At 35.4% G+C, this 23,922-nt stretch overlaps 1 protein-coding gene across 15 annotated transcripts in view; it reads left to right on the top strand.

Annotated features, from left to right (window-relative positions):
• Positions 1-23,922, top strand: part of MPDZ (multiple PDZ domain crumbs cell polarity complex component) — a 165,842-nt gene that overhangs the window by 56,426 nt on the left and 85,494 nt on the right. For 8 of the 15 annotated variants that reach the window (XM_077911975.1, XM_077911978.1, XM_077911982.1 and 5 more), the window contains exons 8-18: positions 1,002-1,211; positions 3,552-3,666; positions 4,003-4,091; positions 13,818-14,001; positions 14,311-14,379; positions 14,980-15,069; positions 16,651-16,760; positions 19,164-19,310; positions 20,200-20,364; positions 21,337-21,522; positions 22,674-22,883. In XM_077911975.1, the coding sequence (XP_077768101.1) occupies positions 1,002-1,211; positions 3,552-3,666; positions 4,003-4,091; positions 13,818-14,001; positions 14,311-14,379; positions 14,980-15,069; positions 16,651-16,760; positions 19,164-19,310; positions 20,200-20,364; positions 21,337-21,522; positions 22,674-22,883 (1,575 nt within the window). The remainder of the gene's footprint in view (positions 1-1,001; positions 1,212-3,551; positions 3,667-4,002; positions 4,092-13,817; positions 14,002-14,310; positions 14,380-14,979; positions 15,070-16,650; positions 16,761-19,163; positions 19,311-20,199; positions 20,365-21,336; positions 21,523-22,673; positions 22,884-23,922) is intronic. The other 7 variants (XM_077911974.1, XM_077911979.1, XM_077911983.1 and 4 more) reach the window with 4 other exon arrangements.

Here is a 23,922-nt window from a genome sequence, read left to right as displayed (position 1 = left end):
TTTGGCCCAGGGTACGATCCTGGAGACCCGGGATCGAATCCCACGTCGGGCTCCCGGTGCATGGAGCCTGCTTCTCCCTCCTCATGTGTCTCTGCCTCTCTCTCTCTCTGTGTGACTATCATAAATAAATAAAAATAAAAAAAAATAAAAAAATGAAATTAAATAAAATGAATCCCTGAGGTGCCTGGATGGCGCACTTGGTCATGTTGGACTCTTGGCTTCAGCCTAGGTCATGATCTCATGGATTGTGAGATCGAGTCCCACATTGGGCTCTGTGCTCAGCATGGAGTCTACTTAGGAATCTCTCTTCCTGTCCCTCTGCCTACCCCCTTACCCTGCTTGAGCTCTCTCTCTAAAATAAATAGAGAAAATTAAAAAAAATAACAAATTCAGTTCTTTAGTTGGACTAGACATATTTCAGGTGCTCCGTAACCACATGCCATATTGGATGATGCAGAACATTTCTGTCATTGCTGAAAGCTCTAGGTATGGAGGATAATAAGGCTGATTTTCATTCCCTTTATGCATCTAAATTTTCATCTATTTGATCTGCAAATTATTTTTAGTGATATTTTTAATTGAAAACGCAAGATATAAATGTATTCACTGCTTTCTTGTGGTCTGTACTGTATTTTTTGAGTCGTGTATTTGCATAGTGATTTATGCTTCATCTTTGCTTAGTGGCATTTTCTTTTATTCCTGTTCCTCAAAAAATTTCTAAAAGGCTTAATATTTTCCTGTATGTAATGGGGAGAAATCAAATTGAAAAGCTCTTATCAACTATCAAATTAGGAATGTTTGTGAATTTCAGTTACTTGTATCACATTGAATCATGTTAAGATACTCTTCAAAAGATAGTTAAAATAACAACCACATTTTTAATGTTCCCTGACTGGTAATTCACATTACTGCTGTTTTTAGATTATTCTCTTTCCTTCACTTAGTTTTTCTCTGATGAAATTAAAATATTAATGGCTTGATTAACTGATCTCTTTATTCAGCATGGGCGATTATGCAGTGGAGACCACATTCTAAAGATAGGTGACACGGATCTAGCAGGAATGAGCAGTGAGCAAGTAGCACAGGTGCTCAGGCAGTGTGGAAATAGAGTTAAACTGATGATCGCAAGAGGTGCCATAGAAGAACCAGCAGCACCCAATTCTTTGGGCATCACCCTTTCCTCATCCCCATCTTCTATACCAGAAATGCAGGTAAGTAGGTAAATAGTGACTAGGAAAGTCTTAGACAATAACATTTAGATGATAGTCATGTTTAGAAACTAGACTTAATGATATTCACATGTTAGTGCTAACAAATGAAAATTCAAGGGTAGATGTGTTTCAACACTAATAATATTAAGAGTCAAGCATAACATGAAAAATCGTTTTTTTTTTAAATTCTAGATTAGTGTTCTACATTTTTCTCTAAATCTCATGTTTATGAAGATAATTTTTTGAAAGATGATAACATTTTAAAGAATTGTTTGCTACTAATAACTGAAATGTTTAATTTTATTTTTGTCTTAACTAGAAGGCTCTCCATTAGGTGGGCTGTGAGTTCCAGTCATTCTCCTTCAATAACTTTCCTTTTTAGTGTCTTCTTTTTGAGGGGGGAGGGCAGCTGGGGGTACCAACAAAATAATTTTATCCGGTAATCTCTTAAAAAATTAAGAAAAGGATTGCATCCAATTTCTGCATAAGCATTATAGCAAATGGAAGGCCTACATTCCTTTCTCATACATCTAAAAACATCTATATTTTTCTGTTAGTTTTTTCTAATTAGTTGCTACAGATTCTTTTTTAATAGCCTAACCTCCTCCACAAGCCCTTTAAAAACTTTATTAGAACACTTGAAATTTCCATGATTCTGTTGTTTTTAGGATTGAGTTAGTTGCTATTTTTTGCAGAGGAAAAAAAAGTAAAGAAAGAAAGCTTGTGTATGAAAGTATTTAAATCACATTCTTTTGTGGTAAACAAAACATTTTATTCAGCAATATATAAATGAATGCAATACCGAAAACCACTTGATATAATTGAAAGCTTAGAAAAATATCTATTCTGTGCATATCATCATTTCTGAAGCTTGTGCCCCTTTTAAAACCATTCGATAGTCAAATTGCCACCCTCTAAAATAGCACTCGCATAAGTCTTATTAAAAATAGAAAACACATTTGTTTCAATTGAAGCAGATTTCATCCTGTCATTTTCTTGTAATTATCTAAACTTTAAACTTTTGCTAAGTTTGCACAGATAATTATATGCAATGAAAAAAATAAATCAAACTTTACTATAAAATTACATCTCACTTAGATGGACTATCAGTGAGATGCAGTCAGGGTTTGCTTAAAGAAAATTAAAAAAAAAAAAAAAGCCACACACACACACACACACACACAACCAACCTGCTAGCCCCAACCTGTATGTCCATTTGAACCTTCCACTCTTTCATGGTCTTTGTAGGATTTCCTGGGGAGTCTGCTGGTAGTACACAAGTACATAATGCCAGTAGCTTACTGATGACTTCCTACCCTGGTCCACTAATACAGAGAACTTTTTCCTTCAGCCCAATGTATAATTAATAACAGTGTTACATGTTACAGAACATGTAACTTCTAGCTTTTAGCTATCATTTCAGGAATAAAGATCAATGCATAAGGCATGTTTTCTTTATAAAGAGTCTTTTATGTTAAATTCTGAGTTTACAAAACAAATACAGTAACAATTTTAAATAGCTCTTTGTTGCATTTCACTGGTTTTCAAAGTCATCGTCAGTGTTTTAATAAAATATCTGTATGATAGGTTAACTCCTATTCATGGTGTTAGAATCATCTATTCACTTAAGATGGTAGTAATAGCAAGTTGGTGGACACTGTCACTCCTGTGTTCTACTAGGGATTTTACCCACTCCAAAGCCTTTTAAGAGCAGGGGTTCTGCAACCAACTTAATCTCGGAAATCTGTAGGGTGCTTACTGTTTGTCCTTGGGAAGGTTTATGTTCCTCAGTTTCTCCAGAGAAAAATTGATAGTAATTGTACCTACCTCATAAGCTTGTTCTAAGGAGTAAATTAATTAAGACATGTCAAGTGTCTATTACATAGAAACTGCTCAATAAATGTTAACTGGATTCGTCTTTCCTGATAGACAGTTGAGCAGAGCAATGCTTAGAAAAATTCAGTGGCAAAGGTAGATTTGAACTTGTTGACCTGAATTCAAAACATGAGTTCTTTCAATTGTAGAAATGAAGCTAAGCCATCTTTGAAAATATAATTTATTAATAAAAGACTGTTTCATAAAATTTTATATGCACAGATAATCATGCATTTCTCTGAAAAGGGGGTATTCAGCATTACTCTTCATATTACCTTTGAGTGACAACGTAATGCTCAGTCCCTGTTGTCAAGATTGAAAGACTAGTCTCTACTGCAGTTCTCCAGCAAAGTTCTTTGCCACCTAATGATACCATATTTTTCCTAAATATAGGTTATTGCCTTTTGAATTTGCCTTGCTTGCTTACATGTTTATTGTTCTGTTTATATATCGATTTTATTTTAGGTTGATGCTTCTACTCAGAAAAGTGAAGAAAGTGAGACTTTTGATGTAGAACTCACTAAAAATGTCCAAGGATTAGGAATTACCATTGCTGGTTACATTGGAGATAAAAAATTAGGTAGCTTTATATACTTTTTTTTAACTTGAAAAATGCTTCTAATATCTTTGTCTTCTGAAATATTGAAACAGTGTTATGTATTTTCAGATTGTTGGATAGACTGATCAGAAACTTCCTTGGGTAATTCAATAGGGGAAACTCTGATATTGTATTTGATAGACAAAATCATTGTCTTATGTTTTAGCCTTAGTTCCTATTGGTTTTGTTCCTGTGGCTTGTTGATTTATTTTTATTCAAATTTAGGACTTTATATTTGGAGAATGAAGGATGGATAGTTTCTGAGTGTGCTTTTGCAAATAGTAACAAAAAAATCCAAAACCCTATTTCTAATCTTAGAACCTTCAGGAATCTTTGTAAAGAGCATTACAAAGAGCAGTGCTGTTGAACATGATGGAAGAATCCAAATTGGAGACCAAATTATAGCAGTAAGTAACACATTTAATAAGAGCTTTGTTAATTTTCATGGTTGAGAAATGCATTCTTCTAGTTTTGAGAACTACAGTTGGCTCCATACTAATTTAAGCTTTTTGGTGATTTGAGGCTATCATTACAATTACCCGTTTTGTTATTTTGTGGAAGAGCATTGGATACAAGCTTCACTGATCTCAATTCTAAATAATAGAATAATTTCTGATATATCTGATTTCTGCTTATAATGAATTTGTTACGTTGATATACTTCTACTTTAGTTGCAGACACTCTAAAAGTAAAGACCAGATATCTTAATCTTTAGTGTATTTGAATCTGAAATTTGGGGTGTGTGCATTTTTTTTTTTTTTATTATCAGCAGAATAACACTATTGTTGGCTGTGTCCAGGGCTCCTTTTAGCTCTAAGAATATACAGGAATTAAAGAAACAGATCTAGTCGCTCTTAATCAGATGAAGTCCATTATTGCTATTTAGTAACTTTAGTATATTTTGAGCAAATGCCTGTTCAAAAGAAAGAAAAAAAAAGAAAGAAAAAAGAAAGAAAAAGTTTTGCAGGGTACAAAAGAATACAACTTCAGCTCAGTGTTCCATGTAAACTTGGCTACGCTACCTACACCTTAAAGCACAAGTCTGAGAGACCCTATCTCAGGGGCTTCCTGGTCAGATAAGTTTAGGAAAAACTGCATGTGATAAGGTCTTTTAGGGATTCATAATACATGTTGAAAAATCTAAGACAGTGAGAAATTCTGCAATAGAGAAAATTCAGCTTTTTTACTTTAGATTCTCCTTAACTTTTGTAACCATGGGTTCTTTCCTCCCTCAAACATGTATTAATATTCTTGGAAGATACTTCGAAGGATACTGATTTATCTTAATATGTATTTGTTTATGTTTAGATAAGTCTCTGTTGTTTCCTTGGAATCTTATTGTAAGAAAGTAGAATGTTCACATAAGATTCCTTGCTTATTAGTGGCATTACTCATAATAGCGGAGACAAGAAAGTAAACCGACTGTTCATCGATGGATGAATGGATAAACTGTGGTGTATACAGACAATGGAGTATTATTTACTCTTATAAAGAAGGAAATTTTGTCACACCCTACAACATGGTTGAACCTTAAGGACATTATTCTAAGTGAAGTCAGTCACAAAATGTTTCCATTTACATGAGGTACCTAGAGTAGTCAAACTCCTAGAAATAGAAAGAGTGATGATTGCGAGAATCTGAGTGGAGGGGACACGGGAGCTGTTGTTTAATAGGTACAGAGTTTTAGTTTAGTCAGGTAGAAAACATTCCAGAGATCTGTTGTATGACAGTGAATAAATACAGCATATTGAACTTCACATGTAAAAATGGTTAAGATGCTAAATTTCTTGTTACATGTTTTCTACCACAATTAAAAAAAGAGGTGTCCTTATCTCTGCCCTTGCTTCTACAATTTCCTGAGTCTTTCTGGGCTTAGGTCTATAAAGCTAAGTACACCTGTTCACCTTAGGAAACCTACTTTGAAGATCATGTTGCACTTGTCACTTAAGTTGGTTATAACCTGGGAATGAGTTTTAAGCACTGCATCTTCATTTGTCATACCATGAAAATTAACTACTGTTTTTTTTTTTTAAATTTGAAGAAAAGGAGTGGAAAGAGAGTGCATAGATACAGACTTTAAATCCATTTCCAATACTGAATTAAAAATTGAAAACATAGTCAATGTACTCTTTTTCCCCTAAGATATGTATTTTAATCCATTAGAAAACCTTTTAAAAATCACCTTTATTGAGATATAATTCATATAACCTATAATTCACCCACTTAATGGATAACTTTTAGTATATTCACAATTGTGAATCCATTTTTACAGTCAATTTTAAAAAATCTTCATTACCTTAAAAGGAAACCCCATACCCAGTATCAGTCTGTCCCTAATTCTTTCATCCTCCCAGCACAGACAGACACCAATCTTTTTTCTGTCTCTATAGTCTACTCTGTACATTTCTTGTAATTGGACTTATACAATATGTGGTCTTTTGTAATTGGTTTATTTCTCCAAGCATGTTTTCAAGGTTCATCCATGTTGTACCATGTGAAATTCTTCATTTCTTTTTATAGCTGAAAATATTTCACTTTATGGATATACCACATTTTATTTACCCATTCATCGGTCAGTGGACATTTGGGTTGTTTCTACTCTTTGGTTGTTAAGGATAACGTTGCCATGAACATTTATGTGCAAGTTTTTGTGTGGATGTATGTTTTCATTTATCTTGGGTATATACTTAGGAATAGAATTGCTGGATCCTATGATAACTATTTAGTGAACTTTTTTCACCTACAAAATTGGGAGAAGGAAACTTCCCTTTATAATTTTCAGGAAGACCAAATGAGTAATTTAATAAAAATACCTGGTGTAATTCTTGGCACATATACAGTTTAATTAACAAAGCAAATCTTTACTGAAGGCCTGGAATAATTGCACATTTGAAAGAGTCTCTCCGTAGCTTCTCTCCAAACTTGTCATTAATTTCATTCTTATGTAAGTTGAACCTCACATAGGATATTACTTAGGTAAGGTCAGTAATAAAGGAAATCATTGACTGGAAAGGAGAAGCCCCCTCTTCTTCTGAAGTGTTTTCTTGCTGTCAATAAAATCACTTGTCTTCACTGTTATCAGTGTTCTGAGTTTTAATCTTTAGCCATATATTTTTACTTCAAAGTTAGAAGTACCTCAGGCTCTCCCATCTGGCCATTTGTTAAGTTTTGTGAAATATCACCATCTTGTGGACTTTTCAGATACTAGCGGTAAAGTTCTTCACACTAGTTGCATTTTCACAACCACAGTCTTTGTTTTTTCTGATTTTGTTTTGTCAGCAGCTGTTCAGAGCTATACTTTGTTTTTATTTTGTAGCTGTCCAAGCCTTGAGAAGATGAAGAAACTATTTCTTGCTATTTTGAGGAAGTACTGTTTTATAATATTAAACTTACTTTGTTACAAGATTCCTGTTTTACAAATTGTGCTCTGTTGACCCCTGGGTTTTCTTTTCTTTCCTTCTTCTTCTTTTTTTTTTAAGATTTTATTTATTTATTCATGAAAGACACAGAGAGAGAGGCAGAGACACAGGCAGAGGGTGAAGCAGGCTCCCTGTGGGAAGACTGATGCAGGACTTGATCCTGGGACTCCAGGATCATGCCCTGGGCCAAAGGCGGCGCTAAACCGCTGAGCTACGACCTGAGCCAAAGGCGCACACTCCACCATTGAGCCACCCAGGCCCCTCATGCTTCTGGGTTTTGGTTTTCATTGTAGACATTGGAGGGGAGGGAATAGAATGAATGATTCCATTTTATTCCACTGGTATTTCATATAAGAAGTATTTGATCAAGGGATTCTATTATATTTTAAAAAGTTGACCAGATGGACCATCAGATGAAATCATATGCTCATTCATTTTAGAATGATGTATATAGAGCCTTGCTAAAAGCAGTATGGAATTATGATAGAATAAAAAAAGTATTGAGGCTCAGTGGATTCAATGTCTGAATCTTGATTTCATCTCAGGTCATGACCTCAGGGTCATGAGATCTAGCTCCACATCGGACTCCTTCCATGCTGGGTGTGGAGTCTCCTTCTGCCCTCCCTCTGCCCACTAGCGTGCACACTCTCTTCCCCCTCTCCCCCATAAATAAACAAACAAATAATAAATAAATAAATAATAAATAAATAAATAAATAAATAAATAAATAAAATTTTTAGAGAAATTATTAAACAATTTCATAAGTAAGGAAAGGTGTCAAATGTTGCCTTTGATATTCTGACTTTGTTAATAGGCTCAAGTTCTTTCTTAATACATATTTTTGTAAGCCTTTTTGAAGGAGGGCTGGCTGGCTTGACTGAGTGTTCTCAGGAGCTGGGGTTTGAACGCCATTTGTTTTAACCAATAATTCTCACCTATATAATTGTTCCTGCTAATTGTAGTGTCTGCACTGTATGTTACGAGGTTATTGGAGCTTTTCTTGAGGGAGCACATAGGCAGTCCGCTGACATTGCATCTAGTCCCAGAACACTCTTGTCTGTGGTACCATTGGGTCTGAAGCCATGTCTTGACTCTGTCTTTGATAACAGACTTGAGCTGCCCAGGGTGCTGATTTGGGCTTTGGCGATCTCAGCTCATATGGGTAAGTGTAATGATATTGAACAGAAACTGCTCTCAAGAAGGCTTGAGATTTATGTTTATCAATCACTTCTTCAGTCTGTTAGTAATACCAGCTCCAGAATTTCTTCCCAGTGTAAAGTGCTAGGTGCCGAAATTTGGGAAGATAGATACCATTATTCACATATTACAGATGAAGATACTGAGAAATTTGAATTGAAATCTAGTTTTAAAAGTCCATAGTTGTAACATATCAATTTCTTCTCTGCCGGTACCATATCTGATGTTTGCGTAAGGAATATGTTTTTATATTTAGGCCATCAAATTTTGAAAATAAAGGAAGACTGCAGTTTTTAAAAATATATTTGAACTTTATTGCTGCTAAGTTGACAAAATCATATGCATTTGATTTTTTAAAATGAAATTGAATTTTTAAAAAGTCGAGTAATAAAAATCTATTGCAAATGAAAACTTAACCTAAATTCTGTGATTTTTAAGAATGTTTATGTTTTTTTAGATTTGCATTTTTCTTGTTACTCAGCATGGGACCTTATATGCCACTATTTTTTTACTTTGGATTTTAAATCTGGTTAACCTCCCAGGCAGTTAGAGTATTTTGAATAAATTTTACAGGAAGAGAATGTATTGGTGGACTTACTGAATCTTGTCTGAGAATCTCTTCTGTTGCCTTTGCACACTTTGACAATTTGGGGATAACAGAAACTGCACAAGTGGAACTCAGGGGAGATAATCTTTTTGCTTTGTTTTTTTAAAGATTTTATTTATTCATAAGAAACACAGAGAGAGAGAGAGACAGAGACACAGGCAGAAGGAGAAGCAGGCTCCATGCAGGGAGCCCAATGTGGGACTCGATCCCGGAACTCCAGGACCACGCCCTGGGCCGAAGGCAGGTGCTAAACCACTGAGCCACTCAGGGATCCCCAGGGGAAGATAATCTTAAACAACTTTGAAAATTTTGTCATCAGTTGTCCCTTTTAATTTTCAATAGAGAAGGATCTTCCCTTTCCCCTGGAAGAAATCTTAGACAAGTATCATGGCTTACACTATTCTCAGAGAACAACAGAACAACATGTCTTATGGCCAGTCACCAAACATGGTCCCAATTTTGTAATTGAAAATTTCTCACTCTAAGTAATAATCGAATTTCAAACTATACTCCTGGTGTAGGGGAAGCCAGCTCTAGCTTACATCGGGATAGAGAGTATATGATCCACTTTATCTTTATCTACCTTGCTATTCTTTTTCTCCTCACCTTCTTATGATAGTTTCTGGCCCTACCACTGTAAAAGGTGAGAGAAGGAAGAGAAAGGAGGATGAGTAGACATTTTGTCCTTGGCTGACTCTGCTGTAAGATAGTTTTGAGCCTGGCAGATGTTTAAATCTGTGTCTTAAGGCTCCTTCTTGGATTCTTGGGAGATCCTAGTTCAGATGTTTGTATCAACTTCCCAAGACAGATGGTGGATTTTTCATCTGATTCTTCTTACCTTTGGCCCCTGGGATCTAGGCGGTCTACTCTATAGATTCTTTTGGGGGTACCATTATTCCTCGGGGGTACTCTTGGGTAGGTTTCAAAATGACTTGAACCTGACTTTCTCATGTCCTCCTCAGGACTCTGCCCAAAGTTAGGCAGTTCTCAATATAATAGCAATTTTCTCTTGCTCCATTGTCAGAGCAACTGAACAGCCTCTTCTTATCCTCCTTATGGAGTTAGACACAACCCACCACATCCTCTCTACTACAGGTCACAGAACTCTTAAGACCTGAGGCCAAAGGTAAAATATTTAAGTGGGTGGCATGAGGACTTACAAGAATCTTGTCTCTTTAAAGGAAAATAAGACAAACTCCTGTTAAATTTTTCCTAATCTTTGACAATCCAGTCCTTTTATACCCTAAATGTGTACAAATTTTCATTCCTTCCTACTTGGTTTAAATTTCTGCCTGGTGGGCTCTCATAGCTCACCATGGTATAGGATATAAATTATCGTAGCATCTCAACTATAATTTCCATTTTTACATGTATACTATTAAGTATAAAACTCTTGGTTCAGTTGTGCCTGGATGGCTCAGTCAGTTAAGCATCCGACTCTTGACCTCAGCTCAGGTTCATGAGTTCAAGCCCTACATTTGACTCTGTGCTGGGTGTAGAGCCTATTAAAAAACAAGAAACAAAAACTCTTGGTTCGTAATTTCTTTACCACAAATTCTTTGGATAATCTTCTCACTCTATTACCTAGATGTTGGTAGATTTCTTTTTTTTTTTTTTTTTCTTTTGGTCTTTGAAATCCATGAATTTTACCGGGTTCTAAGTGTTAGTGTTTTGTTTCTTAAATCTGTTTTCTGGTGTTTCATGTACTTCTTTGATTTGTAGACTAAGATGAATTTCCCTAAACTCCTAATCATGTCTTTGCTTATTTTTTTCTCATTTGTTCGCTTTTCCTTATAATTCTTTTCAGTTCTGTTAATTTCGTAGGGCAGCCTATATGCCTTTAGTCTTATTTCTCTTATCATCTGTTTATTCTTTTCCTCTGAAATATGGGAAAATTTTATATTCCTGCCTTCCATTTCCTGGCTTTGTTTTTGGAGTATTTAAAATCCTGTTGACTGCCCTCATTGTAACTATTTTCCTTTTCTTTTCTGGTAGATATTATTTTTTCTTTGCAACTATAATCTGTACTTCCATAAATGCAATGAAATATGAATCCTTTGAAGGAAAATTTCAAAAGATATCTTTCCTCCTGTTCACTGCTGCAACTATTTCATTGGAAGATGTTTGTAATGATGCCTCAGTGCAAGCACTGTCTTTTGGACTGTGATATCTTATTTCATATCCTGTTATCCTTGGTCATTCATAGTAAGAATTACGCTTGTACAAATGGGATTTGAAATAAGATCTGCTGAAGATTAAGTTGGTTTTGTCCACATGATTTAGGAATTAACAAAGCAAGAAGGAAAAGGAACATTTAAATTTATTCAGGTTTTGCTTGTAGATTAATAAAGCCGAAACCAGTGCTGAAGCATCACAATGGGGGATTTTTTTGCCTCTGTGTATTGAGAGATTGCTTTCTGTGTTTGTTGTGGAACAGGAGTTGGGGTTGTGCATGCATGCATGTGTGCATAGTGTGATTTCATTGCATAATTCCATGCTGCTGCATGCTCCCAGCATGGTGTGGGCTTTAGCACTTGGTGTGATTTTTTGGAATCACTGGTTATCCACATGTACCATCTGACTGCCTCCTTTTTTTCTTTTTAAAAGAATTTATGTATTCATTCATGAGAAACACAGGGAGAGAGGCAGAGACACAGGCAGAGGGAGAAGCAGGCTCCTCGGGGGGAGCACGATGTGGGACTGGATCCCTGGACTCCAGAATCATGCCCTGAGCCAAAGGCAGATGCTCATCACTGAGCCACCCAGGAGTTCCCTGACTTTTAATAAAAGACTTGTTGAATTTTACTGGAATTTCTTCTTCTAGGCCAAACAAGCTATTCTCTCACATAGAAAGATTCAGCTGGCCTGCCTTGGATCTGATCTTGTCCAGAGCACTCCTAATAGAAATTTCCTCCAAGTTACTGGCAGAAGGACTTTTATTTTTCCATGGTTTCCAGTTTTGTTGGGAGTGTTTTCTCTTGTTACATTTTTATTAGTTATTCTGAAAGGGAATCAACAGGGTGAATGTATGAGGAGTTACTTACTAAACACCTTATAAAGTGTAAGATTATTATCTAGAGAAACTTAGAAAAATCTAAATCAGAGGTCTCTAGATTTTTGAATATATCCATCAATAAAAAAATCAACCACTCCTTTCTCTCTCCTCTTTATACGTTTATATATGATATATATTTTATATATAGTTTATTTACATTTACTATATATATTTATTGTGTTATTTACATATATAGTGTTTTATATACATCATTTATACATTATGTGTATCTGTATATAAAACAAATGGAATTTTAAAATATGTTTAATTAGAAGTTTTATTATATTCTTTCAGAAACCTCTGAAATAAGATACTTTATCTTAGAGACCTCTGATTTAGTAATTCTTATTTATTTATTTATTTGAGAGAAAGCATGAGCAGGGCAAGGGTCAGAGGGAGAAGCAGGCTCCCCACTGATCACGGAGCCCAAATCAGGGCTTGATCAGATCCCAAAATCCTGACCTGAGCTGAAGGCAGATGCTTAACTGGTTGAGCCACCCAGGCATCCCAATTCTCATTCATTTAGTAAATAATTCAGCGCTTAATGTGGCCAGTGCTGTACTTAGAAAAGCATGCCTCTTACACAGCCATTTTATACCCATTTCACAATTCAAAAGAAATATCAATGACTTTGAATTTCAATGTTAAATTTATTGTTCCACTTTTCCAAACTGTTTTCAATGTAGTTTTGGAATTTTGTAATTTTCAATGAAATTTTTAAAAATAAGATACTATAATCTGCATTTATCTATTCCAAAAGGTAATTTGCTTTACAAAGAAATCCTTACATATGGATCAATGGCTCTATATTCCCATTTGGGGTGAATATCTACTGAGCAGACAGGACTACGTTTTAGTGACAGAAGAGCCTGTCTTCTTGGAGCATGCAGTCACAAACTAATAATGACAGAAAATGTAAAATGAAAATTCTGGTAAATGCTGGGAAGGAGAAATTGTAAAGGGACTTTGACTATAGTCAACCTTAGGATAGTTCAATTATGAAAGTAACTATTGCACTGAGATCTGAAGCAAGTACAGATATTTTCTGGGTGGACAGATGAGCAAGAGCATGGGCTGGAGGGAGGCCAAAGGGTCTAGACTGGGGGAACAGAAGCTGCAGAGGCCTGCTGGCTGGGGGGAATATTGCAGGACGGGAATGGAAATGAGCCCTCGGGGGCTGGAGGAGATAGTGATAGGCAGCACCATGCTGGATGATACTGGTGGTGGAATTGGGGACAGTTGACACAGTTATGTTCACAGTATGGAAAGGTGGCCTAAAGAGTGTTCTGTGGAAGGCAGGCTTGGGACAATATGATCCTATCTGTAGTTTGGAAAGATCATGGGGCATCTTTAAATGTTTTATCTTTTGTGAACTAGAAAGAGGGAAAATCACGTATTTTCTGAAGAGGCAAAGACATAAAAAGGAAGGTAGTTTTGTCAGTTTTCTTTTTTTAAAGCTGGGATAAGTATGATATGAAATACATCAGCACTCTTAGAGGCCACTTTTGTCACTGTCTTATACACTTTTATATCCTGAATATTGCTGGTTTCCAAACTTGACTGTGTATCAGGCAGGATCACCTGAGGAATATAAAAGAGTATTCCCACCTTGGAACTGTTGGCTCATAATACCCAGAAGTGAGACAGCATGATCTGTAATAAATAAAACAAAACTCTCTGGGTAATTCTAGTGTGTCTAAGTTATTACTGGTCCTGAAACAGGTGTTAGTTCATTCTCCAATTAGGGGAGAACTCAGTCCTGTTCTTTTCCCACTAACAAGCAGTAAACATGCATTTGGTAAATTGATAATACAAATATTCATTCATTTTTTAATGTGTCTTGCTCTTATCACAGGTGGATGGCACAAACCTTCAGGGTTTTACCAATCAGCAAGCAGTAGAGGTGTTGCGACACACAGGACCAACTGTGCACCTGACACTAATGAGAAGAGGAGTGAAGCAGGAGGCTGAGCTCACGTCAAGGGAGGATGTCACAAAGGACATGGTTTTGTCTCCTTTGAATGCCAGTGGAAACAAAGGTAATGCCAGCCTAAACTGGTTTTCAGTTAGATGCTTATATCACTTAGCTATTTTTCTAATTCTAAAATTATTTAAAGAATAGCATTTAATCTTCACTATTCATTATGAACCAAATAAAAAGGAAATTTGATGACTAGTTCTGGACTAACCAGAACTAGTGCTGAGTCCATTCACTGTAGAATAGGCTTCGGAAAAGAGCAGGTATCTTTCTTTCCTGTTTATTCAGTTACCATTTCAGAGTTGGCAACGTGTGTTTACCTTTCCATCACTGCCTCACTTTTGGGTGTCATTCCATGTTTCCTCTTTAGGGGGAATCTGTTCTGCCTTTACTGTGTATGCAAGCCTCCCATTTCTAAATGTCCAGCCTTTCCTTGCAGGTATCTACTTTTAATAACACGTTTAACAATGTCATCCATAAGCTGTTAGTATGTGAATATCTCTGAAAATTAGTAGCTGACTGATGTAAGTGAAGAGTTTGTTGGTAGAAGTTAGGCTTTTGGTTTGAAAATGCTGTTTCATTTCCTAAACTAGTGACCATTCCGGTTATTTATGCCATATACTGTTTATAACAATACTAAGAGAAAGGGAGGCAAATCACATGAGAAAGTTATTCTTTTCTTTAGAGAGAGTGAGAGACAGAATGAGTGGGGGAAAGGAGAGGGAGAGGGAGAATCTCAAGCAGACTCCCTGCTGGTGCAGAGCCTTACATGGGGCTCAGTCTCAAGACCCCTGAGATCATGACCTAAGCGGAAATCAAGAGTCAGACACTTAACTGACTGAGCCACCCAGGTGCCCCGACAAATATATTCTTTGTCATGTTAATAGGAGAACTTTCCTTTAAGTACAAGTGGTTATTAAAAAGTTTAACTACCAAAAACACTCATCTTGGGGGGTCAGATAAATACAGTGGGATTTGAAAAATTTCATGTGCTTCATTATACTATAGATGTAACTACTAAAATATTCTTATCTTTAAGAAAATTATGAAAAAGATGAAGATTCTTCATCTTTGAGTAGAAACACCAGCATATTACCAATTGAAGAAGAAGGTAAACACCTGGAGCCAGGTTATTATGTTCTTTATTGTTTGTTCGTTTTTTAGAGGAATGTCTTTTGTAAAAGTGATTAAGCCTCTATGGATAGTAAATTATTTAAAAGAAATCTATCAAAAAGGAAAGAGAGATACTTTTCAGTCTTTATTTATAGATGAGATTAATTTTTCTGGTAAGTTAAATAGTTCATTTACACTTGGCATATTTTCTGGCTGTACGTTTTTCTATCTTACATATTTTTAAAACCAGAACCTTTTAGGAATCACTTAGGTACAAGGTTTTATGTCAATCTGCTTACTTCAGTACAGTCAATAGGTCCATATCTTATTGAGCAAGTAATAATAAGATTATAAAGTATTTTTAAAATAAACCTGAGAATCTTTTTTAAATTGTAAGCTCTTGGGAATGAAACTGGCCAGTTTTGGGAGGCTTTTTCTTGTCCATTTTTCAAAAATTCTAAATCTTAGTATGGGAAGTTATTTAGAAAGGAATTGTATAGAGAAATTATTAAACCTTTCTGAGATTTCCTTAACTATGAACCTAGGCTCCATCAAGCCATTTAAACATTTTTTAGAGCAGTATTGCTTTAACATGTAATTATGTCAGAATATACTGCCATGTTTAGGCTGGGAGCTATGTGCTTTCCTTATCTGTCACATTGATTTATGTGCTTTGGTAAGTTAAATTCATTGAGCAGAGTCCAAGACTGATCTTCCTTCATGTGTATACTGCCCTTCACTAGATAGTTACATTGAAGCTCTGTGGTTCTTTAAAATATCTACTTCATTATTAATGTTTTTTTCCCTGCTGAAAACCTTTATTTTATTATTTTAAAGGAATATTTGTGTTTGCAGTAATATCCTAGGAGTGATCTGTAGGATTCATATGTATTAATTCCATTGCATTGCTAATTATTTAAACTAAGAGTAGTGGGAAAGAATAAAAAGGTTTTAGAGCTTGAAACTTGAGGTAGTAAGTAGGGATGGGTGTGGAGGATCACTTCAAAAACCCAGATCATGTCTTTGCTTTGGTGAATATGCATTTGGGAGGAGGAGGGGAAGAGGCTCTAGACTTAGGATCAGAAGTCCCCGATTCTTTCTTAAACTAAGAAAAAACTTCTAAATGATTGTTATGTGTCTACCCTAGTGCTGGTCCTCAGACAACATACAAAAGAAATTAAACAGACTCATAGATACAGGAAACAACTGTTGGATACCGGAGTAGGGAGGTGTTTGGAAACAGGCAAAATAGGTGACGGGGATTAAGAGGTACAAACTCTGGTTGTTAAAATTATTGTCATTGTATAGCTTGGGGACTATAGTCAATAATAATCTAATAACCTGATAGGGTGACAAATGGTAGCTAGGGTAATTGTGGGGATCATAATGTATGAAAATATTGAACTACTATGATACATACCTGAAATCAGCAGGATATTGTTTGTCTGTTATACTTCAATAAAAATGTGTAGAGAAACTAGGTAAAGAGTCAGACTTGCCACAACAGACAGGTTCTGATCAATGTCTCTGAAATAGAATGTAAAATTATGGAAATTTTTGTAGTTTGTCACTAACTTAATTGTGTTGACTATTTCAGGGTATCCATTATTGTCAGCAGAGATAGAAGACATAGAAGATGCACAACAACAGGAAGCTGCCCTACTGACAAAGTGGCAAAGGATTATGGGGATTAATTATGAAATAGTGGTAGGTTGGCTTAGCTTCCCTAACTTCCTAATTTGTAACTCTATTTGAACAAGAAGTTTATGACAAAAATGAAGATGATCTTCCTAAAGAGTACTAGAGAAGTGGCAAATGCCCAGGACTATTTTGAAGACCTAAATGCATTGATTCAGGTTGATTCAATGCATTGATTAAAAAATTCAGGTTGGAGAAAGTTGAGTGGTAACAAAGCAGCTGAAATAAATGAGATGAAAATTTTAGAACTTGCAATTCATCAATATTTTAATATTTTGAGCAGTAGTATGTATTATATAGACAAAAGAAAGGAGTGTTGTTTTTTTTTATTCTTGAATCGGAAATTTATAGAAAGAACCAGAATAGAGTAACATAATTTACTTAAAGATAAAATAAAAATCATTATGATCTATATAAAATTCTTTTTAAAAATTTTTTTAAAAAAGATTTTATGTACTTATTCATGAGAGACACAGAGAGAGGCAGAGGCACAGGCAGAGGAAAGAGAAGCAGGCTCTCTGCAGGCAGCCCAATGCGAGACTCAATCCCAGGACCCCGGGATCACGATCTGAATCAAAGGCAGATGCTCAACCCCTGATTCACTCACACGTCCCTATATAAAATTCTAAGAAGATTTTTCCCACTCTGTCCTTATATATTTATTTTCCTTAAGTGGTTTAATTCTATATCCTCTATTCATACCATTTATGCCATAGTGAATATTTTATGTTTATTAACAGTTTGCATATCTCATATAGTAATTATGACCTGCTCTCCTAAAAACAGAGTTAACGAAGGTGACACAAATGATCAATCTAGATGTATACCAGCAAATTTCAGGGATTTATTTCAAAAGGAAAAATACTGTGTTAACTAGAGTTTTTCATATTGCTTAGAATATTCAAACAACTCTAGGAGAGATCAAAGAATACATGTCATATAATGAAAACTAGCATTTATTGAGCACTTTGTGCAAAGCAGTATTCTTAGTGTTGCATTTAATCTTCCTGTGACAATGATCTTTTTTAAATACTCAGGATGGTATAGCTGTTGTTTCCATTTTATTCAAGTTGAGGAAGAATACAATAAGGTCCAGCTTCACAATGGTTAATTTAGCATGAAAAGAAAGTTGAGAGATTCCTTCTAAGAGGGGAAGGTTAACATGGCTGGGATGTATACCTGAGACTGTACTACTTTGATGATAATTGAATAGTGAAGGGCACTTTTTAATGAATCACTTTGTCATAGAGGTAAGACCCAGGACCATGAACTTTTGACTGTCTTTTGGTGCACACTGTTTCTTGGTGGTACTCCCAGTAATCTGTCAAGGGCAAAGTGTGCTCTAGTAAGAACTAAGCTGTTTATTGGCCGTCATCAAACAAAAATAAGATAGATCTGACTTTAAATTGTTTGATATGTAGTTATACAGCATAAATGTGGTCCTAAGAGTAGTGGTATAGTAGAAGAAGGATTGATGGACATTACTGGGGAAGGATTTGGAGGGCTGCTCAGGTGAAGTGATATTTAAATTGGGTTTTAAGGAATGAGAGGATTTCATCCACAGTAGATTTCAAAATGGAATGATGTAGCTTCTGATAATAACTACACATATTAGCAAGATTTTAAAGAGATCTTTTTTAATTAAGCACTGTTTTTCTTAGTCACACTATCCCTCAGATTCCTGAACTATAAAATACAGGGGATGAAGTAGATCATCTTTAGTATACCTTCTTATTTTAATATTATAATCTTTGGATTATTTGTGAAAATGGGATATTTCCTAACATCCTTCATTATTTAATGCAGCAGTAGAAAATGGAAATTCGTTCTCCTGTTTTAAGCTTTGGCTGAAGACCAGTGTTGTCCATTGATACCAGCATAAGATTAGGAATGTGAGCCCTCGGCTCAGACATTCCTAATGTCAAAGTTGTTTTATAGCTCTGTGACCCTGGGTAAGATACCCTCTTTAAATTTCATTTTCCTAATTTGGGAAAAAGGGATAGACATTGGAGTTGTTTATGAGAAGCACACGATAATCTATGTAATGAAGTTTTAGCGCATAAGTTAGGAGCTAAGTATGTGTCTTTTCTATACTGTTGTTCAAGCTCAGGCATTTGATTTCATCTGTGGTAGTTTAGATTACCCTCCATTTGTTATTAACATCTATAGGCACTGCATGGTATCTGGGGTGCTGGCACCTGGCTCCTTCCTCTGGATTTGTGTTGGTTAATGAAACTGATAGAACATCAGTCTTTTTTTCAGAGGCAAAGCTCCAGAGCTTTGCAGCTCTATCAGAAAAGGTTTTTGAAGCTTTTTTGAGAAAGTTGACTTTTTGGAGAGTGAACATAAAATATACACATGAGAAAAAAAATGAAAAAAATCCTAGATTCATGATGATTTTTTTCCTTTCAGGTTGCCCATGTGAGCAAGTTCAGTGAGAACAGCGGGTTGGGGATAAGTCTGGAAGCAACAGTGGGACATCATTTTATCCGATCTGTTCTACCAGAAGGTCCTGTTGGACACAGTGGGAAGCTTTTCAGTGGAGATGAACTGTTGGAAGTAAGGAGCTATGCCATTCTTCCATACCCTTAAATAAAATTCTGAAAAGGCTGCAGGAGGCTTAATGTGTAATAATAATATGCATAATAAGTAAGTTCTTATTTTAAATTTCCCCTCCAAAAGGTACTTGAGAGAAATATGCAAGTAAAAATCTACCTAAAGTAGAAATTTCATAACTGTCTGTAGATTGATTCTTCAGACCTAATTCCATGATGGGTGTTTTGTTTGTTTGTTTGTTTTAGTCCAGAAAGCTGTACTAACTTTCTTTTAAACAATTTAAAACACTTTTTAAATTTTTAGACCAGGTAATACTTTCACATGTTTTAGAATCACAGAGAACGTAGAGAGAGACTGTGAACAATCTCTTACTTGTGCTAATCCAGCCAGTTCTTATCACCCTTCATTAGGTAACTACTATTATATTTGGTACAGTGCAGTTTTCCAGATATGTTTAATGAAGAACTAAGAAAATTTGGATACATTGTTTCCTCCCACTTTTAAAAGTATACTGGCTTATAATATGTGCCATTTTCCATTTTGATTTTTTTTTTACTTAATGATATAAAATGTCAATTTGTAAAATACTCTGTTCCTTTTCCTTTCATCCCTGGGTACTTTTTTTTATTACTTCTCCCTTTCCAAACTATTACGCTGGCACTTGAAACAGGGGTGAAAGATAGTGATTTTTCTGTGGGCCCTTAGAAGGCGCATTTCCAACACAATTCTGAAGTTGTTTTAGATGATACGACTGTAAGTAACTAGTTCTGAGCACAGCAGAACTATGGTAATCACCACAGTAAAATTCATATTTATTTAATCAAATATTGGTTTCAGAAGAGTACTCATGTTATGAAATGTTCTCCCTTGGGCAACTTATCTTTTCGCACAGGTGAATGGCATAACTTTGCTTGGGGAAAATCATCAAGATGTGGTGAATATTTTAAAAGAACTGCCAATAGAAGTGACAATGGTGTGCTGTCGACGAACTGTGCCACCCACCAGCCAGTCAGGATTGGATAGTCTGGACTTATGTGATATTGAACTGACAGAAAAGGTATCAGATTGAGAATAGTCAGAATAAATAATGGAAAGTCTAAATGGCATCTAAAATTTCTAAGCTTTTTTTTCTTTGATTTGGCATTCGATTTCCTCAAAATTAGTGGCTTGTAGGAAAGACCTTGGTATCAGACAAACATGCGTTTGAATCAGACTTGACACTAGTTCTGTGACCTTGGGCAAGTCATTTCATCTTTCTGAATCACACTTTCTTCTCTGTAAAATCTGCATCACAGTGCCTGTCTTCAGAAGATTGTTCTGTTCTTTAAAGAAGAACATAATATAATATATGCATACATCCTTACTGTGACTTTAGGTCTTATTTGAATATTTTTATACTTTTTAAATATGAGAAATTTGAGCTCATTATACTGCATGTCAGATAATGTTCTGTGACATCCAGGCCTCCCATTTTCAAGGCAACACAGGTAAGAAATCACAGACACAGTCTTTAAGCCCAGACCAATCTGACTTCAAATCTTATCTTGCTAATGTGCATGCTAATTTATTAATGAAATAATCATGTGCATGGGTTACAACATTTTAGAACCTTTGTTTGCAGAGAGTACAAACTTTTACAGATAGCCATTTCCTCTTGAATTGTTATTTATAAGAATTTTTTCTTTAATATCAAAGTAGGTTTACATTTTTTTTTCTCACTACAGAGGTGATTCAGACACCATCAAAACTACCCAGAGTCATGCTGCTGAGATGTAACCATTGTGTATTTTTATAGATATTTGAACCGTACATTTTTAATGTCTGTTCCATGTTAGGTATTTCTGTCTCTTTAACAACCTTCAGTAATTACTACCTTAATTTGTAAAAGTTTCATGGTAAGCTGTTGCTATTCTTATTTGTGAGTGGCTTGTTCGGACAGATGCTGGGACTCTCCCTTTTTCTTGTGGTGTTGGTATATGTCTGCTAATCTAGTGCCTCTGAAATAAGAGCTGTCTGGTCTGTTCCTCAGCCTCATGTAGATCTAGGCGAGTTCATTGGGTCCTCAGAGACTGAGGATCCTGTGCTGGCGATGACTGATGTGAGTCAGAATGCGGAGGAGGTTCAAGGACCTTTGGCCATGTGGGAGGTTGATGTTCAACACATCGAGTTGGAGAAAGGGAACAAAGGACTTGGTTTTAGCATTTTAGATTACCAGGTAAATATATCTTATTTTTAACAATTTTTTTTTAAAAAAGATAATGTATACTCAAGGTATATTGTAGATAAGAGAAAAAGCAGTTAATATTTTAGAGTTATCAAAGACATTTCCTTGTTCCTAGCGAATCTTCTAAAATAATAATTTATATGATTCATTTATCATGAAAGGTTTCTTTTAACACTGAATTCATAGAGCTCTTCTAGATTTCAGCTCTTAAAAATTTGAAGAACATATAAAATACATGTAGGAATATCATAGAAATACAGTTTTTTGGGGGGAGTATGTCACATTTTTTGGGGGTACTATGTCTACATTATTTGTATTTCCATGCTCATAATTGATAGTTCATATTTCAGTGGTAAGACTAAAGTATCAAATACTTATTTCTTTTGTCTGTAGTGAATGAGAGTTCTAATTGAATATGGATTCTTGTCATTTGACTAAATGACTAAATTTATGAAGAAGCTTAAAGTGGTCAAGTGTGGCATCCTTACCCTGCATTGTGTTCTATGCTGAGTAACGGAGGAAATGCTTATGCTTCTGTGAAAGAGCCCAGCTGTTGCTCCTCATTAATTAATACTGAACCAGAGAGCCATCTCCAATGACTCCCGGGAGTTGTATTCTTTGTAGGGCTTGATTGTGGAGCCCCTGTTCTAATATTAAGGTTGCTGTGCATCTGAAAACACTGCATCGTCGCATGCTGTATGGACTCTTTCTATATCTTTTCATTTCAAAAAAAATAGGCCTGACCTTTAGTACACTCACATCTACTGATGTTCCACAACGGTAACATCCTATTTAACAAACACTGTTAATAATTCCTGTATCTGATGTCTAGCCTCAGAAAACAGAAGATTGGACAATTTAAAATTATAATTTTATAGTGATCTGTACAGTTGAAGTGGTCTTCTCAGAAACAACTTCATACTTTAGGATACCATCCTTTAGGGAAACTCTCCCAAAACTCGTCAAAATGGAAACAGCCTTTATCTAGGTAATTCGTTAGAAGTGTTGCATAAAAATTCTTTTTTCAGGCCTTAGAAACAGTTACACATCCATTATAATTCAGTGGCAATCTATAAAAACAAATTTTCAATAAAAAGGAGCTAGCTTCTTTTTTTTTTTTTCCCCCTTTCTCATTCTGTCAGGATCCTATTGATCCAACAAGCACTGTGATTGTAATTCGTTCTTTGGTGCCTGGTGGCATTGCTGAAAAGGACGGTAGGCTTCTTCCTGGAGACAGACTGATGTTTGTCAATGATGTTAACCTGGAGAACAGCAGTCTCGAAGAAGCTGTGCAGGCACTGAAGGGTGCGCCATCGGGAACTGTGAGAATTGGAGTTGCTAAACCTTTACCTGTAAGAATTCTGATCTTATCGATCTTAAATTTGTAAAAAAAAAAATGGCTTTTAGGCTGACTTTTAGTTTCAGAAGTGGTTTTCACGAGTGAATCATGACTTCAGTTTTCAGCAATATGGTTGTTGACTGTATGTGGGTAAAGATGTAATTTTGAGTAATATTTTTTGAAAGAATAAAGGAGAGAAAACACAAAATTCAGAAATAAATATTTAACTTTATATTATGGATTTGTAGTACACTTTTGATCTTTTTTATTGGATAATAAAATCATGATGAGTATTGAATCGAATATTTTGAAGGAAATATGCCTTACTATACCAAATATAGTGGGGTATTAGAGAAATTAATAGCATTAACAGCTAACAGTAGAATCTTCAAATAGAGTAAAATAAAGTAGAATCTCTGTCAATGTGGTGTAAGATCCTGCATTCTATTGATTTCAACACATTTCTTGTCTAATGACTGCAGAGCAAGAAATTATAAATCTTTTGCAGTGGGTTCATCAGCTTGTGGCTCTTCTCCTGGGAGAGAATAGCCTTCCTGTCATTGACTAGTGTAGTAGTTAAAACAATCAGTTCATGCTACATAATGTCAGTTTGTTTCTTAGGTATATTGATTACAGCATAGCACTGAATTGCAGGTAAATATTAGGGGCATTCTCAATGTTTGTGGGACTTTTTCAAGGTATAAATATATTTTTAAGTTGAAGGGCAAATACACCTTTTTTTAAGAAAACACAGACACATCGGTACATTTGCATAAACATCCAATAACAATTTGTTGACTTTATGAAAGAATTTGTTCAAATAGTAAGCTTTGTTAATATATTTGCAATGTTAATTAAATTTTTCATGCCCTTCTATTCCACAAAGATCTTTGGAAACCTATGAAAATATATTTATGAAAACAGGAAAGGAGGGAACTTTTACATGTGTTGCTAATACAGGGTGATGTAGGGAAGACAATCTATTTTAGGCGATTTAATTTGAAATTGGAATAAATATGTTAGGTTTTCTGTCAGTGCGATCAAGGTTGCAA

The sequence above is a fragment of the Canis aureus genome, chromosome 10, assembly GCF_053574225.1.
Source record: "Canis aureus isolate CA01 chromosome 10, VMU_Caureus_v.1.0, whole genome shotgun sequence".
NCBI lineage: Eukaryota > Metazoa > Chordata > Mammalia > Carnivora > Canidae > Canis > Canis aureus.
The sequence above is the reverse complement of the archived record's forward strand: the minus strand, read 5'-3'. Positions and strand labels throughout refer to the sequence as shown.